General features: G+C 49.8%; 1 protein-coding gene and 1 long non-coding RNA gene across 3 annotated transcripts in view; one reads left to right on the forward strand and one right to left on the reverse strand.

The window, feature by feature from the left end:
• LOC118991193 (uncharacterized) lies at window positions 1-16,417 on the reverse strand. Its single transcript, XR_005067367.1, has 3 exons — window positions 16,345-16,417; window positions 5,145-5,339; window positions 1-506 (listed from the first exon to the last, which is right to left on the reverse strand). It is a non-coding gene; the product is annotated as an uncharacterized LOC118991193 (long non-coding RNA).
• Window positions 16,082-17,946, forward strand: part of HNF1A (HNF1 homeobox A) — a 17,832-nt gene continuing 15,967 nt past the window's right edge. For both annotated transcript variants that reach the window (XM_037052275.1, XM_037052276.1), the window contains exon 1: window positions 16,082-16,559. In XM_037052275.1, the coding sequence (XP_036908170.1) occupies window positions 16,237-16,559 (323 nt within the window). In that variant the 5' untranslated portion in view covers window positions 16,082-16,236. The remainder of the gene's footprint in view (window positions 16,560-17,946) is intronic.

A 17,946-nucleotide genomic window follows, 5' to 3' on the forward strand; every position in this document is an offset into this window, starting at 1 on the left:
CACGTTATAATTCCAAATCATTTTCCTCACCCCCGAGTGCCACTCCCCATTAGCGGTCATTCTCCATCCCTGCTGTCTCTTCCCCAGCCCTCAGCAACCTCTAACCTACTTTCTGTCTCTATGGAGTTAGCTCTTCCGGGCATTTCACATAAACAGAATCAAGCAACATGTGGTCTTTTGTGCCTGACTTCTTTCACTTAGTTAGCATCGCGTTTTCAAGGTCCCTCCACCTTGTAGCACAGGTCAGAACTTCATTCTTTTTTATGCCTGAGTCTTCCACCGTATGGCTATCCCACACTTTAGCTGTATATTCATCAGCGGATGGCCATGTGGGTTGCTTTCACTTTTTGGCCATGACGAACCATGCCGCTATGAACATTTGTATAGCTTTTGTGTGAACGGCCATTACTTCTTGCCTGGACCAGACCACTAATCTCCTCGCTGAAGTTCAACCCCCTGCCCTTGGCTCCCAGGGGTCCATTCTTCTTACAGCAGGAAGAGGAAGCCTTTGAAAAGAGAAGTTAGGTCATGTCACTCCTCCGTTCTAAACCTCCAGCGGCTGCCGGTTACCCTGGGGAGAACACTTAAGACGCAGCACCGTCTCCTCCCAGCCTCCAGCCCGCAGTGACCCACCATCGTCTGTCCTTCTGCTCAGTTCCTCAAACGAGCTGCCCTCCTTCCTATTTCCACGCTAGGGGATTTGTCTTAAAGCTGCAATTTAGTAGCTACTGGTGCCCCGCCCAGATCCCTTTCCCCAGCCCACAGCCCTTCTCAGCCACAAGGAGAGCGTAAGCTACTGCTCCCTTCCCCGGAGAACTGGCCCCATCCAAGGCGGAGGGGGTTGTGGCACCCCCTGCTGCTCCCCTACCCCAGACCCTGCAGTAGATGACTGATATAGGGACAGGAATGATCTTAAGCTCTCCAAGGGCATGAACGGCATCTGCCTCATTTTCTACCTCATCCTCATTCCCCGGCACCTTGGTGAAGGACATTCCTTGCCGCACTTATTATAAAACCAAGAGATTGGAAACAATCTAAATGTCCATGAAAGGGGAATGATTAAGTAACTCACAGAACATCTCTACAACTGAATACTATATACCCCTCTAAAAAGGAACAGCCCTGGCTGGTGTGGCTCAATGGATTGAGTGCCAGCCTGCAAACTGAAGAGTCACTGGTTCGATGCCCAGTCCCAGCACATACCTGGGTTGCAGGCCAGGTCCCCAGTCGGGAGGCACGGGAGAGGCAACCAATCGATGTTTCTCGACCTTCTTTCTCCGCTCTCTAAAAATAAATAAATAAAATCATTTTTGGAAAAAGGAACAAAAAGGCAGATTTGTACAGATTGATACGGCACAATCTCCAAAGGGCATAGTTCAGTGAAAAAAGCCATGTACTGCACAGGACACATCGTAGGCTGTTTTCTGTTAGAAAACGTATGTACTAATCATGCACGAATTTTTTACAAAGTGGGAGGTCGGTACCCCTAACCTCTGTGCTGTTCAAAGGTCAACTGGATGTTCAAGGGACAAAGCTCAGGGACGTTGAGAGGAACACAAAAATGTTAGCACCCAAAAAGTGAAATCACACAATTCATACATCCAATTTAAAAAAAAAAGAAAGGCTACAGACCCTTTAGCTTGCTAATCCTTAGAACATCGGTTTTCTCCATGGAGAGAAAACTGGATGCCTAGGAGATGGGGTGAGAAGGAAACCACAATCAGTACCCTTTTGTCTTTTGAATTTTGTACGTTGTTTATACCTTCTCTAATCAAAGAATATATAATATTTACTCAATTTTGAATGAATGAAGAGTGGGGTTTGCAAAAGAGACCCTCTTCCTGGTGCCGGTATACGAACCAGCAGTCAGCCCCTGCTGGTGTGGCTCAGTGGACTGAGCACGGGCCTATGAGCCCAAGGGTTGCTGGTTTGATTCCCGGGTAGCAGGCCTGGTCCCCAGGGTGGGGCATGCGAGAGGCATCCCGGGGATGTTTCTTTCACACCTTGATGTTTCTCTCCCTCTCTTCCTCCCTCCCTCCCTCCCCTCTCTCTAAAAATAGATGAATAAAATTAAAAACAAAAACAAAAACAAAAACAAACCACGGGTCAGCCGAGCTTGCTTAACCCAGTGTCGCTTGATTTCATAGGTTCACATGCAGTCAGCAGCTCGGGGGGGGGGGGGGGGGAGGGGGGCGGGGGGGGGCGGGGGGGCACTTTCCCGACAACACGTTACCGTTACCGTGAGGTCAGGAAGTCAGCGAAACCTCGGGGCATCCGCCAACTACTTGGGACACAGCGCAGGGCAGTAGAAAGAGCGTGGGACCTATTTAGCAATAGGTATTTCCAGAGTCCAAAAAAACCATGCAAATGTTTGACCTAGAAATTCCATGCTGAGAATGCATCCTAAAGGGACAGTTAAGGATTATGCATAAAGGTTTAGCCGTAAGGATATTCACTGAAGGATTGCTTATGACAGCCGGGGGCGGGGGAGGGATGGAGAGAACAGCCTCAGTAATGGGAGACTGACTAAGTGAATTAGGCTGCGTTCCCCAAAACATGCACGTATTCCTTAGGCAGTTTTAAAAAATTGTTCGCAGAAGGAAAGAAAATTCTGCGGATTTCTTCTGATGTTTCTCTCTCTCTCTCTGTCTTCCTTCCCTTCACTCTAAAATCAATAAGCCTGTCCTCGGGTGAGGATAAAAAAGAACATTTAAAAATGATTTTATTTATTTATTTTCAGAGAGAGGGGAAGGGAGGAAGGAAGGGAGGGTAAAATGAAGGGAGAGAAATACTGATGTGACAGAGACACATCACTCCCTTGCCTGTCACACACCCCCAACTGGGGACCTGGCCCGCAACCCAGGCATGTGCCCTGAGCGGGAATTGAACTGGTGACTTTTTAGTTCACAGGCTGGCACTCAATCCACTGAGTCATACCAGCCGGAGCTATTTATTTCATTTATCTTAAGAGCAAATGAAAGGGATGTGTAGTGTCAGGCAAAGCTTGGTTCAAATTCCTGCTGTACTCCTTACTGGCGGCGTGACCTCCATCTACTTGACTCGCCTTTCTGGGCCTCCATTTCCTCATCTATAAAATGAGTCAACTACCCAGTATCCTGTGTTAGCTTTGGTAACAAACAACCCCGAAAATCTCCCTGGCTTAAGGCAACAAAGGCCTGGGCGTCTCTCAGGAGAACTCTGCCGCAGACATTCCTGGTTGGGGAGGCTCTCTGGCCTTCTTCCAACTCATGGACTCAGGGATCGGGTTCCTTTCCATCTGAAGGCTCCACCATCTTAAACTCCAAGTTCCCTTCCATGTGAACAAGACAGAGAGCACGGAAGATTGGAAGGGATGTTTAACGGCCAGGCCTGGTGGAGGGACGCACCCCCCTGCCCACACTCTGTTGGCAGCAGGAGGCGCCAGGCCCTTTCTCTGAATTCAGAGGGGGCTGGGAAGTGCAGTCTAGCCAGTGCCCTGGAGGGGAAATAGCCGTGTCTCCGGAGCACCTCTGGGGCTCCTCTGAATGAATGAGCGAACTGCAAGATGGTGGTGGTTAGTGGGCACTCAAATGCACCAGCTGCCTTCTCCTCCTTCCCTTCCCTTTACAACGGATTCTGTGATAGGTGTGACTTCCCTGTTTCTTCAAACACCGACATCCTCCTGAAAAGTTTGGTGTAAATTGAGCCCAGATATTTCTGCTTGGTGAGGGAGTGGGTGGAATAGATTAGAAGGCAGGGTGTCCACTTAGAGGAGCCCTGGAGAAGAGATCATCTCCTCCATCTCACCACGCTCGTCTCATCCCGAGAATCCTTTAAAAAGAGGGAGGTCTTACCATGTCTCTGTCTTCCACTTAAAACCTTTGGTGGTTCCCCATTGCCTTATGGGCCAGGTCTAAACTTCTCACCCCTGCAGAGAATGGCCCCGCTTGTCTACCCAACCTCCTCTCTTACACCCCTGTCTGGCTTCCTGGACAGTGCCCACACGTCTTCAGTTTCCAGAATGTGCCTCGCTGCTGTCTGCCTCCAGGTTTTCCGCACCGCTGGAATTCCACTCCACACCCCTCTTTGCTCGCCCAGAACTCCCTCAGGAAAGTCCCTCTCTCTGACTTCCCCCCAGTCTGGATTCCGTTCCACCGCTGTTTGCCTGACTCTCTCTGCTTTTCATCCAAGGTGATGATCAAATTTTGTGATTGAATATCAGTCTCTCCCAGAAGGAGAGACTGTAAGCTCAGAAGGGTTGGGTAGTATCTGTGTCATTTACCACCGGGCCCAGTGCTTTATTTTCCTTGTCGGTGAAATGGAAATGAGAGCCGAACATCTGCTATAATTTATGGACTGAACATCTGTGTCCCCACAAATTCATAACTCGCACGTTCTTTTTTTAAAGATTTTATTTATCTTATCTTCAGAGAGAGGGGAAGAGAGGGAGAGAAACATCAGTGTGTGGTTGCCTCTCACCCACCCACCACTGGGGACCTGGTCCGCACCCCAGGCATGTGCCCTGACTGGGAATCGAACCAGCAACCCTTCGGTTCACAGGCTGGCGCTCGATCCATTGAGCCACACCAGCCGGGGCCACAAATTCACATTTGTGAAGACCTCGTGTGTGGTATTTGGAGACAGGGCCCCTATGGAAGTAGTTGTAGTTAAGTTAGGTTAAAAGTGGTGCTCTAATAGAGAAGGTTGGTGTCTTTAGCAGAAGAGACAGCAGAGAGCATTCGCTCTCCCCCTCTCTCTTCCTCCCTTCTCTCTCCCAGCACACGAAGAAGTCACATGAGGCCACAGTGAAAAGGCTGCTACCTACAAGACAAAAGTAGAGGTCTCAGAATGAAACCTACCTTTCAGGTATCTTGACCTTGGACTTCTATCCTCCAGAACTACAAGAAATAAAATTTCTGTTATTTAAAAGCCACTCAGTATTTGCTGTGGCAGCCCAGATGGATTAAGACGTAACAGAACTCACCTACATTGTTTTTTTTAAGGGCTAATAGTTAATACCCACAAAGCACTTTAAGCTGTGCCTGGCATGCCCTATGAACTGTTAAGATTGTCACATACCACACGTAAGTATTTGTGGAATGAATACACAAATCTATTTTGCAAGCTTAAGTTGTTACAGATTGGGTTCCTTAAAGGGAACTCACCTGCATTATTATCCCAGTACATTCAGACGTAGATGAACTCCTGAAAAAGGGACTTTATAAAAAGCAAAAATAATGGATTTCTAACAAGCAGCTGGTGTCTCTCGGACTCTTTTTCTTTTCCCAGAATGTCCACCAGAGGGCTCCTTGAGCTCTTTTTCCATCCAAAACACAGCTGGCCGCTGGGAATCACCCCGGCTGCAGGAAGGAACAGAAAGTTGAGTTGCCTCCACCGGCTTACTCCATGAAAGGGAACAAAGCTAACACAATCATAGGTGTGACCCGGTGGGGAAAAACACTCGGGCCAGGGTGAGAAGGAGCAGTGTGGCACGTTAGTTTCACTGGTCCTTGGCCGGAGTCTTGATGACATCTCTGACCCTCAGTGTCCTCACCTGGAAAATGGAGCCGTTTCTACCAGGCATACAGAGCTGTTGGGAGGGCAAAATAAGGGCGTTTTTAAATGTTCTTTGGTGCATGGAAGGAATTTCTATAGGTGGCAGATAGGCTAACACAGTGCCGCTAATTCCAAAGACTGTCTTTAATTGTCTGTAGCCATAACAAACGTAGCCATAACATAACATAATGGTCTGTAGCCATTGTCTGTCTTTAATTGGCTGTGGGGATACAATTCTGCTTTAGGTTCAGCCCAAAGATTATTTCGCCCAGTTTTAACATTGCCTAGATTTGAAGAATAAGACATATGAAGCAGTTTCTCGGGGATGGCAGCTCTCCCTCCACTTTAAAGGGGCTCATTCCATTTATATTATTACTTGTTTTAATAAACCGTAGGTAGAAGTACGAGACTCCCAGGATCTCAGCCTTTAATTCAGTTCTGACAGTAACTACGCAGGATTAGCCCGGACCCCACTGGTGTGGATGAAAAAAAGTTCTATGGAAAGTAGTCTCACAGGGTGATCTGATCATAAATTCCTGACTGGGCAGGTCGTGGGGGGTACTCGCTTCCCAGGCCTATAACTGCGTCAGTGAGAGATTTTAAACCAGCCTGTCCCTGGTTCTTGTATATCTAAGTTTAACGTACCTTTGAACTACCAGAAGGAATGTCCCTTGAAAAGGGTATTAACCCTCAAGAGAACATACAATCTTGTTAACTACCCTGTCATCCAATTTCCACCTTGCTTTCTCCTGTCTTCCTTCTGTCCCCTCCTGAAGTTCAAATGCATAAAAGAAGCTGCAAAAACTGTTATTCCTTGGAGATCTTGCTCCATGGCATATATTGTCGGTTTGGCTCAAATAAAGTTTTTATTATTTTATTTTATTTTATTTTATTTATTTATCTTTAGAGGGGAAGGAGAGAGGGAGAGAAACATCAATGTACAGTTGCCTTTCGTGCATCCCCTGCTGGGAACTGGCCTACAACCCAGGCATGTGCCCTGACTGGAAATTGAACCGCGATCCTCTGGTTTGCAGCCCTGTGCTCAATCCACTGAGCTACACCAGCCAGGGCATTCAAATAAAGTTTTTAAAAATATATTTTATTGATTATTCTATTACAGTTGTCCTATTACACGCCCCCCCTTTATTCCCCTCCACCCTGCACACTCCCTCCCACCTGCATTCCTTCCCTTTAGTTCAAGTTCATGGGTCATACATACAAGGTCTTTGGCTTCTACATTTCCTATATTATTCTTACCCTCCCCCTGTCTATTTTCTACCTACCATTTATGCTACTTATTCTCTGTACCTTTTCCCCCCTCTCTCCTCCCACTCCCCCACTGATAAGCTTCCATGTGATCTCCATTTCTGTGATTCTGTTCCAATTCTAGTTGTTTGCTTAGTTTGTTTTTATTTTTAGGTTCAGTTGTTAATAGCTGTGAGTTTGTTGTCATTTTATTGTTCATATTTTTTATCTTCTTTTTCTTCAATAAGTCCCTTTAACATTTCATATCAGAAGGCCTGGGTGATGATGAACTCCTTTAACTTGAACTCATCTGGGAAGCACTTTATCTGCCCTTCCATTCTAAATGATAGCTTTGCTGGATAGAGTCATCTTGGATGTAGGTCCTTACCTTTCATGACTTGGAATACTTCTTTCCAGCCCCTTCTTCCCTGCAAGGTTTCTTTTGAGAAATCAGCTGACAGTCTTATGGGAACTCCTTTGTAGATCACTGTCTCCTTTTCTCTTGCTGCTTTTAAGATTCTCTCCTTATTTTTAATCTTGGGTAACTTAATGATGATGTGCCTTGGTGTGTGCTTCCTAGAGTCCAACTTTTTGGGGATTCTCTGAGCTTCCTGGACTTCCTGAAAGTCTATTTCCTTTGCCAGTTTGGGGAAGTTCTTCATTATGTTTTCAAAACGTTTTCAATTTCTTGGTCTTCCTCTTCTCCTTCTGGCACCTTTGTGATTTGGATGTTGGATTGTCTAAAGTTGTCCCAAAGGTTTCTAAGCCTCTCCTCATTTTTCTGAGTTCTTGTTTTTTCATTCTCTTCTGGTTGGATGTTTATTTCTTCCTCCTGGTCCAAACTGTTGATTTGAGTCCCAATTTCCTTCCCTTTACTCTTAGTTATGTGTGCATTTTCCTTTATTTCACTTATCATAGCCTTCATTTTTTCATCTAACTTATGACCATATTCAGCCAATTCTGTGGGCATCCTGATCACCAGTATTTTGAACTGTGCATCTGATAGGTTGGCTATCTCTTCGTTGCTTAGTTGTAATTTTTTCTGGAGTTTTGATCTGTTCTTTCATTTGGCCATATTCTTTTTGCCTTGGCATGCCTGTTATGTAGTGAGAGGCGGAGCCTTAGGTGTTTACCAGGGTGAGGCAACCCAGTTGCTGGGTTGTGACGCTGTATGTGGGGATGGGGTCCAAGAGGGAAGGGTGATCTTGCTCAACTCCCTGCTGACTTTCAGTCACTTTCCCCACTTCCCACAAGCAAACTGGGCCTTTCTGGTGCTGGTTCCCCGGGTGGGTTTGTGTATGTTCTAGGACCCAGTTAGTCTCTCCAAGGAACTCTCTTGTGAGCCTGGGAGTTTCTCCCATGCCTCAACCTGCACAGGTTTTTTTTTCCGTCAGAGGTTTTGAGGCTTTATTTCCCCACACTGGAACCCTGGGTTGCAGGGTCTGTCTCACTCCCCAGTTGTTCCTCCCAGTTTATCCACACACAAATGTGGGACAGCCTGGTCCTCCAGCTGCCACCTTGCCATGAGTCCTCTCCGCCCAAATGCCCATCTCTGTCCCTCCTACTGGTCTGGGTGAGTGTTTCTTCTTTAACTCCTTGGTTGTCAGACTTCCATATAACTTGATTTTCTGGCAGTTCTGATTGTGTTTTTGTTTTGAAATTTGTTGTTGTCCTTCTTTTTATTGTGTGAGGAGGCACAGTGTGACTACCTATACCTCCATCTTGGCCAGAAGTCCCAATGTCAAATAAATTCTTTTTAAAAATTCTCTACAGGTTTGGACATTTCTTTTTTTAAATTAGTATTGAATCTTTATTGTATTTTTTCCCATGACCATTTAGTCCCCTTATAGAGGACTTCCCCCAGGTCTAGGCAGGTCACATAGTATAACAAAAAATGTTGCGTTCGCTCAATTTTACAAGGGTTTAGGAGCTCTGAGTCAGGAACCAGGGAGGAAGCCCAAATGTCTATTTCTTGTTATACGACACCACCCCCGGTTACCACGTCTGTGGTGGGGCATCTGCCCTGGTCTGTAGAGGAGGGTGCTCTCCCTTCAGTCAGTCCGCACCCCGTCTGGGAGAGACTGGAGGGCAGGACCAGTCAGGTAGAGGTGGAGGTGGAGGACCTTACTGCCCCTCTCCCTGCCCCTCCCCCTGCAGGCTCTGGGTCACTTGGCTCTCTCCTCCCAGGACAGCCCTTCCCAAGGCACCAGGGGTCATTCCCACCCCTCGCCCACCCAGGCCCAGGCCTGCCCACAGCTCCCCCCTCTTCCCATCCCCAGCACCACCCTTGGGACCCCCTGGGTCTGCGCCTACTTTGGTAAAAAGCCCCTCTACAAAAGCCTCCTGAATCATCTATGTGAGGTGCCCGCTCTGTCCTGCCAGGAGCCTGATGGATTTGTTCCAGGTGTAAAGCTGAAGTAGCACCAGGGACAAGCCTGCGTCCCACCCTGTCCTCGGTCTCTGGGTCCCCTCCAGTGTCCCAGCCTCCCTTGTACCTCTCCACATAGAAGCACAATCACATGGGTTTGGATCGTTTGGAATTTTCATTGGCTCTCAGCCTGGCATGCAGATGGGTGCAACTGGAATACCGGGTCCCGAGAACACCGGGTCAGCCTAACTGACAAGAGGGGTCTTGTCACTTCATATCCTCACAAAGGCTTTGTTTCCAGTGGGCGGGGCCCAGGAACACGTTTTTCCCGAATTGCGGATGTGCCAGGTTGAGGCTGTGATGACTAACCAACATTTGTCCATCCATGGGATGTCTGCCAGCAGTGACTGACTGGCTTTAGCGAGACCCAGGCGTTGGCACTCCCTGGTCCCACGAATTCAAGTGTGTGGAAGCCGGTCTGGGGGAACTCAGCAGGGTCAGGAACCTCAGCCTGCACCTGCGTCTGGCCCCTCTGCTGCTTTATGTACTCACTCAGCTGAGCGGTCTACTTTCCCCTGCAAACTAGGGGCCCTTTTCATGATTCCTGTCGAAAGATGTTGTAGTTTTGCTCCCATGAGGCTATTTCACCCTGGGGCTTGGAGCCAGGCTCTGGGGTTCAAATCCCAGTTCTGCCCCTTCCCTAGGTGGGAGACCTTGGGCAAGTTGCTTAACCTCTCTGCGCCTCAGTTCCCTTATTTGTGAAGTGAGAATAATAAACCTACCTCATAGGGTCGTTGAGAAAGTTAAAGGAACAAAAAAGAAAAGTTAAAGGAGAGTTAAAGAGCTCTGCGTAAACCCTTAATGCAGGGCTTAGCATGTACTAGGTGCTCACAACAGCGGCTCCTTCTCACGGGACGCAAACTAACATTGAATCAACCGCCTGCTTGCTGTGCAGACACAACTGAGGTTTCACTCGCTGAATTCCCACGACCACCTGGTTAGGCCCACAATGCCCCTACTTCCCAACGAGGAAACGGAGACTCGGGGTGGCTAGAGGACTTGTTCAGAGTCACACAACTAGGTCGTGGCAGAGCCTGACACCGTTTGCGCCGGCGAGTGCCACCAATTAGCCCCGGGCTGAAGAGGGAAGTCCGGGCTGATGCCTCTGTTTGCTCGCTTTGACCCGTGCCCTTGTATTACAGTGCGTCTCTTTGGATTTCAGCTCAGTCAGAACCGGGTTATCCGTCTTGTAAACTCTTGCAGGGCCAAAGCCCCATCTGAGCCATCAAATCTCTGCCACTCGACTTCCTTGATCCTGAGAAAACTGCCCGAGGTGTTTGTTCAGAGAAGAGACTGTCTGGCATTTCTGCTGGAGTCTGACTCAGGAACCATGGAGTGGAATTTAAAACCTGATTCTTTTTTAAAACTCCAGTAACTGGAAATTCTTCGGGTAAAGCAGGTTTGGAGCCTTCTGCTGTGTGGGATTAGAGCTCCCCCTGCCGGTACAAAGAGGATGACAGACAGAGTCTGTCTCTTTACTCGCCCCTTTTTCCTGCAGGTGTTTTCCTTGCTTTGTGATGAATCCCGGTCTATGGAAAGTCACCTGACAGGGTGATCTGATCATAAATTTCCAACTTGGCAGGTCAGGGTGGGTAGTCACGCCCCTAGGCGTATGAGTTTTTTCAGTAAAAGGTTTATCTTTAGCTTAAGTAAGCCCTGTCCATTGTTTCTGGGCATCTAGGGCAACACACCTTTGAAATAAGCAAAACCACCAAGAAAAACACACAATCTTAGTATCCTGTCATCTGATCCCTGCCTTGCTTTCTCTCACTTTCATGCAATCTTCCTTGATTCAAAATGCATAAAAGAAGCTGCAAACTGCCATTCTAAGGTTGCGTTTGGGATCTTGCTTCCCAGCGATTGCCGTCAGTTTGGCTCAGACAAAATCTTATAAAAATTCCCTACGGGGTTTGGACGTTTTTACAGACAGCCGCAACTCTTTGTTCTGCCCTGAGGGTCACTATGAGCCCAGATCAGAGCTAGGCAGGGGTGAGGTCAGTAAAATGAAGGCCAAGATTCTCCCTTCTCCCGAAATATTTAAAATTTGGATTGACAAGACACTTTCAGGCACTCATGAGAAAAAGGTAGGGTAAGAGTAGTGAGGCTGGGAGGAAGAATAGGAGTTTGAATACCGGTGGGCCTTGAGGATGGGGTGAGGGTAACTGAATTCCAAGAGTGCTCTGAGATTGGCTGACAGCACCTTCTTGAGCACCCTCTTAAGGCCAAGGAGAAGCCTTATTCCTTTCCCGGACGTTGTCTTTGCAAACATCTGCTCGCCCGGTAGGAGAGAATGATGGCAAAGCTCAGGGCTATCTTTGACTGCATTCCTACGGGGTCCAAGGGATCGACTAGGTCTACAGTTCACAAACTTGGCGCCAGGATTTTTGAATGGAACACAGCGACCTCTGTCGGCCACCTCAAGGTTGTTCGCAGTTTGAATGTCAGGTGGAGCCCCGCCCTTTGGGTGACGTAACAACTTTGCGAAGCTGGGCTCATGGCAGTTGTTCTGCTGAAAAGCAAGTATCCTGCCAAAATGAGGAAATAAAGGTGGCGACGTTCAATCTAATTCCAGGATCTGAGCAGTTGTGTAGTGCTTATGATTATTTAAGAAGAAATTAAAATATGTTTTCTTTCCATTGATTTTCAAGCAGCATTTTCAAGCAGCATTTTCAAGCAGCTACTAAGTTGTTAGGACATGCATACTTTGTAGTTGTTTTGACCTAACTACTTACTGAATGTAACTGTTGCTTTGTGTGGGAGTGGGAGGTGCTGTGAAAAAAATTACTGCAACGCCACAGGCACCTAGAACTCAGACAGCTGGGGGGACCCCTGCATTGTACTCTTTACAACTTTCCCAAAAGCTGCCTCACTTGAGTCTAGGAGATCGTATCTCTGTTTTATAGATGAGTCAGAATAGACCTCATTTGCCTGAGGCCTCCCAGCATGGGGTTTGGGATGTGCGTGGGGTCAGTGACATTTAAACCAGGTCCTGTGTGACTCTCAAAAAGGTGAACTGCCACTCCCCACCTCAGGTCAATTCAGGTTTGTCCCCTGGCTGTGCAGAGGGCAGGCTGGGGGTTGGGGCCAGCTCTTTCCGTTTGCCATGCCCACCATCTGCGGAAGAGCAGAGTCGGGCTCCTGAGGTTCCCTCCCCTTCATCTCAGGACCCTCCTCAGGGGGCTCGGACAGTAGCCTCTGCGTGTACTGGGGCTGGGGACTTCTCCCCTTAAACTCCCTAGAGGCTGTGCCCCCCACCCACTGCTGGTGCCCCTGTCAACCAAATCCACCTTCAGTCCCAGAGTCATCTCACCGGCTCAGACACTGGCTGAAGGAGTCAGTGAGTTCGAAAGTTGTGCAAAGGTTCCAGGCCCCACCTTTCCTGCTCTTCTGGGTGAGAAGTCACCGAGGGGCGGCTGCAGGCAGCAGGCAGCCTCCTGGCAGGAGATACCAAGCCCTCAGGGGACCCGTGAAGCCACCAAGAGGCAGCACACAGCACCCTCCCTGCCTGGACTGGAGAATTCTGTCTCAGTAGGAAGCTGCCTGACCCCAAAGCCACTTGCATTGGAGGGAAAAGAACTCATTGGAGGGAAGGTGAGGTCCCACCTTCCCAAGGGGCAACTGCTAGCGTCATCGGGTGCAGGGAGGCTGCCTGGCTCTGGGGAATGCTGAGCAAGCCATGTAACCCCCCTGAGCCTCTGTTTCCTCCTCTGCAGAATGGGAATAAAAGCAGTACCTACTTCCTAGGATCAATCTGAGAATTTCAATACATGACTAAAGCTCAGCACACAGCTACAATACACAGTTAATGCGCAACGACATTGTTAGTCACACAGCAAATATTTATTGAGCATCTACTATGTATGGAGGAGGCGCTATGTTGGGCACTGGGGATGCTGCAGTGAACAAGACAGACACAAGCCCAGCCTTCAGAGGCTTTGTATTGTAGCAGAGGAAGCCAGACCCTAAACAACAAACATAATACATAAATTAGACAGCAGTGCCATCCAGCAGAAGTACAGTGTGAGCCACGTATATAATTTTAAGTTTCTTGGTAGTCCCAATTCAAAAGTTTTTTAAAAAGGTGAAATTAATTTTTCTAATTTTTAATTTAAAAATAAAAATTTGTTTTATTGAGTCTAGAGAAAGGGGAAGGGAGAGAGAAAGAGAGGTAGAGAAACACTGATGCGTGAAAGAAACATCAATCCACTGCCTCTTGCGTGAGCCCCAGCTGGAGACTGAACCTGCAACCCAGGCGTGTGCCCTGACCAGGAATCGAACCCATGACCTTTCGGTTTGCAGGATGATACCCAACTAACTGAGCTAACCCGGCCAGGGCTAAAAATGGTTTAAACATTTAAAATTATACCTAATATATCCAAACTATTATCATTTGAACCAGTGGCACTAGCCATGGTTCAAGTGCTGAGTAGCCACATGTCGCCAGTGGCTATCATAAGGTGCAGCACAGCTGTCCAGCATGTTAGGTGAGGGCCCAGTGGGTTGAGTGCTGGCCTGAGAACCAACGGGTCACTGGTTTGATTCCCAATCAGGGCACATGCCTGGGTTGTGGGCCAGACCCCCATCTGGGGACTCATGAGAGGCATCTACACATTGATGTTTCTCTCCCTCTCTTCCCCTCTCTCTAAAAATAAAGAAATAAACTATTTAAATAAAATGAAGATGCAATTCAGGGTAAGGGGGATTGGAGCACCAGGTACAGGAGTGGGCAGACTGAGAAGGCAGACTGGAGCTGACTGGAGGGAAAGAGCTGTTTTCATAGCTCCCTGACCTCTCCTGGCTGCAGGGGCCAATGGCACCCCCCCCCCCCCCTTTCTCCATTGCCAAGCATGAACCAGGTCCGGCAGACCCCAGAGAGAAGTAGACCCTCTGGGCATGCCCCAGCCCGGGGACCGCCTCTCAGCATCACCTTGCTCACACCTGGGTGCACCCCTTGTTCTGGGGGCGCAGGTCCACCTCAGGGGGCGTACGCGGAATTTTGTCAAGGCTTTGACTGGGAGAGGGAAGAGGTAGGTGGGCGAGCATGTGAAAATGAGTTCTTGCTCAGGGCTGGGATTAGGGAGAGGTGAGTAAAAGTGGGAGCCTATCTCTCCTTAAGATTTTGTGAGTTTGTGCATCACAAGTATTTGCCATTAATTTAAAATATATTTTACAGATTTATGAATCATAAAATTCATCCCTTTAAAAGTACATAATCAGTGGGTCTTAGTATATTCAGAGTTGTATAATGTCACCCAATCAATTTTTTTCAAAGATTTTATGTATATATATTTTTAGAAAGCGGGGAAGGGAGGGAGGGAGGGAGAGAAACATCACATATGAGAGATGCATTGATCAGGTGCCTCTCACACACCCTGAACTGGGAACCTGGCCCACAACCCAGGCATGTGCCCTGACTGGGAATCGAACTGGCAAATTTTTGATTTGCAGGCCAGCACTCAATCCACTGAGCCACACCAGCCAGGGCCACCCAAATCAATGTTAGAACACTTTCATCATCCCCAAAGGAGCCCCTTACCCATTAAGCAGCTACTCCCTGTTCTCTAACCCCCACCCCCCATCCCCTGGCAACCACAAATCTACTTTCTGTCTCTATGGATTTGCCTATTCATATAAAAGGGATCATTCAATATGAGTCCTGGCTTCTTTAACTTAGCATCATGTCTTCAGTGGTTCATCCATGTTGTATCAGCACCTCCTTCGGTTTTATGGACAAATAATACAACACTGCATAGATAGACCCCATTTTATTTATTTATTTTTAGAGAGGGGAGAAGGAAGGGATAAAGAGAGGGAGAGAAACATCAATGTGTGGTTGCCTCTCATGCTCCTCTAACTGGGTACTTAGCCCGCAACCCAGGCACGTGCACTGACTGGGAATTGAACCAGCAACCCTTTGGTTTGCAGGCCAGCGCTCAATCCACTGAGCCACACCAGCCAGGGAGGATGGATTCTATTTTGTCCATCCACTTATACACTGATAGATATGTACGAGTTTTCTACTTTTTGACTGCTGTGAACATTCGCATGCAAGTTGTGGTGTGGGCAAGTTTTGGTTTTGCATTCACTTCAATTTTTAAATGCATTGCATTAAAATACATTATTTTTCTTGATTACTCAGTTTTTTGGTGCCCCCTTAAAATTCGCAGTCAGATGCCTGACCGGCTTTACCCTATTCCCATTCTGAAAGTCTCATCCCTTGCTAGCTGTGCGCCTTTGGACAAGTTACTTACCCTCTCAGGACCTCAAGCCTCAATTTCCTCCTCTGTAGAATGGGGATAATTCCTATACCTACTCACAGCTGATCAGGGACACAATGATGCGTGTTTCACGCCTGTCACTGTCCCTGGTACACAGTTGACTGAAGTCGGTTTTGCCCATGGAGAGCCTGGTGTCAGGCCTGAGGGGGTGGGTGGGTCCCAAATGGATGTGACCTTTCCCTGCCCTTGAGGAGAGCTGGCCCACCTGCCTGAAACTCCCTGCTACTTTCATTTCCAAGAGAAACCTGCTGTTTTTCTCTCCTGCCTCAGCCCAAACCTCCCTACAACCAGGTCCTTGGGGGTGGGCCCCGATGCTGCCCGGAAGGCCCCCTCAGCTCCCAGCTGCCCGGGGGGCCCCCACTGCCGCCTCCCCCACCCTGTGCTCTGCCCACTGCCCTGGAAGGCCGTGGCTCCCTGTCCCTATGCGGCCATGAGGCCTGCACTTTGCAGGGCTGAAGTCCAAAGTTCAGTCCCTTCGCTAAGCACACGGATAAATATGAACCTTGGAGAATTTCCCCAGCTCCAATGTAAACAGAGCGGGCAGGGGCCCTGGTTCACTGGCCGCTGGGGCCAGGGTAGGGGGTTGGGGGTACCCACAGGACTTGGCTAGTGGGGTTTGGGGGGGCGTGGGTGCAAGGAGCCTGGTTTGTGCCTGCTTGCTGGCCGGCTAGCGAGCAGACAGCCCACGAGGTGGGGGGAGGTGGCCTGCTCTGTGGCCCCGGGGCCTCGTGGCCCAGTGGTAGTGGAGCCATGGTTTCTAAACTGAGCCAGCTGCAGACGGAGCTCCTGGCGGCCCTGCTGGAGTCGGGCCTGAGCAAAGAGGCGCTGATCCAGGCGTTGGGCGAGCCGGGGCCCTACCTGCTGGCTGGAGATGGCTCCCTGGACAAGGGGGAGTCCTGCGGCAATCGGGGGGAGCTGGCGGAGCTGCCCAATGGGCTGGGGGAGACGAGGGCCTCCGAAGACGAGACGGACGAAGATGGGGAAGACTTCACGCCGCCCATCCTCAAGGAACTGGAGAACCTCAGCCCCGAGGAGGCGGCCCACCAGAAAGCCGTGGTGGAGAGCCTGCTGCAGTAAGGACCCCTCCCATGTCCCCCACTCCAAAGGGACCCGAGGGGCCTGGCCTCAGTTCCTGGCCAGCCCTGTGGAGTCCCGAGTTCCATGAGCTGTGACCTTCAGCGGAGGTGTCAGGACGGGAGACCGGGACCATAAGCTCAGGGGGGGATCTTTGCTCGGAGGCTGGAGCCCCGACCTGGTCCTCTGCAGACTCCCAAGTCCCGAGTGAGCCGAAGCTTTCAGCAGGGTCCTGGGGAAGTGGCCACATGCCCCAGGGGAGCCCCAAGATAGGGAAAAAGCAGGGGACTTTGTAAATCAAGTGCCTGGAGAACCAGAGGGGGTGGGAATTTTTAGCTACGGCCATTCTTTCTACGCCCCGAACCCTAACTTCCCTGGTAAGCATTCAGATGGCAGGCTTCTGGGCCAGGAAGTACTGCTGGGGAGGGGGGAGGGCAAAGTGGGTTGTGGGGGCCCCCCTGGCCGCCTGAAGACACAAGCAGTCAGCCAGGTGATTCTTACCTGAGGGAAGTAAAGCCTCAGGGCGGGAGCCTCCCTCCTCACCAGCCGGCGCCATTAGAGGCCTCCACATTGTGTACCCCCATCCACTGGCTGGCTCCCCATCTCTCGGAGAACTGAGTGGGTACGTGCCCGATGCCTCCCCTCTCCTCAGCAGAGCTAACCTGGTTACTAATTACCCACAGGCTTTATTATTTCTCTTTTGTTTTATAAATTTATAAACGGCAAAAGGCTCTGATAAGGCCTGTGATCATTAACTTGTAGGGATGGCGGCCTGCGGAGACCTGGGCCAATGAACCTCCTCCCACCGGCCCGGGGTGGGGGATGGGGAGCGCAGGGGTGGAGGTGGGGAGAGAGGGGCTAGGGGCCGCAAGGGCTGCCCCTCCCCAAAGCCTCCTGAACCTCTCCATCCACGGGGCGCCCCGTCGAGGTCTCACGGGTGCAGTGTCGGATAATGCTGAGATGGACCCTGAGAGGAAGTTACAGATCAGTCTGCTTCCCAGAGGAGGAAACCGAGGCCCAGAGAAGGAAGTAGCTTGTTTAGGGCCACCCAGCAGCGACTTCGCCCCCACTGTTTAGTGCTCCGAATCACCAGGCCTCGGGGGCCAGGGGCCAGGGGGCAGGGAGCAGGGCTTCTGAGGAAGAGTCCCAAAGACGGGATTCCAGGGGCACTATCTCTTTTCTGTCCAAGGTCCTGATCCCCGTTGGGGGTGGGGGAGGGCTAGATCCCCGCCTCGCGGAGTCCTCAGGGTCTGCCAGGCCTCCTGAGGGCCTGGGCAGGGGGCAGGGGGGCAGACAGGCCCCTGACTTGGCAGGAAGTGGAGGGCAAAGGCCCTGCTGGGCTGCAGGGGAGGGGCAAAGAGTCGGGCATGGCAGACCCAGGGCAAG

Source organism: Sturnira hondurensis, unplaced genomic scaffold, assembly GCF_014824575.4.
Source record: "Sturnira hondurensis isolate 20B ecotype Veracruz unplaced genomic scaffold, ASM1482457v3 Scaffold0007406, whole genome shotgun sequence".
Classification (NCBI taxonomy): domain Eukaryota; kingdom Metazoa; phylum Chordata; class Mammalia; order Chiroptera; family Phyllostomidae; genus Sturnira; species Sturnira hondurensis.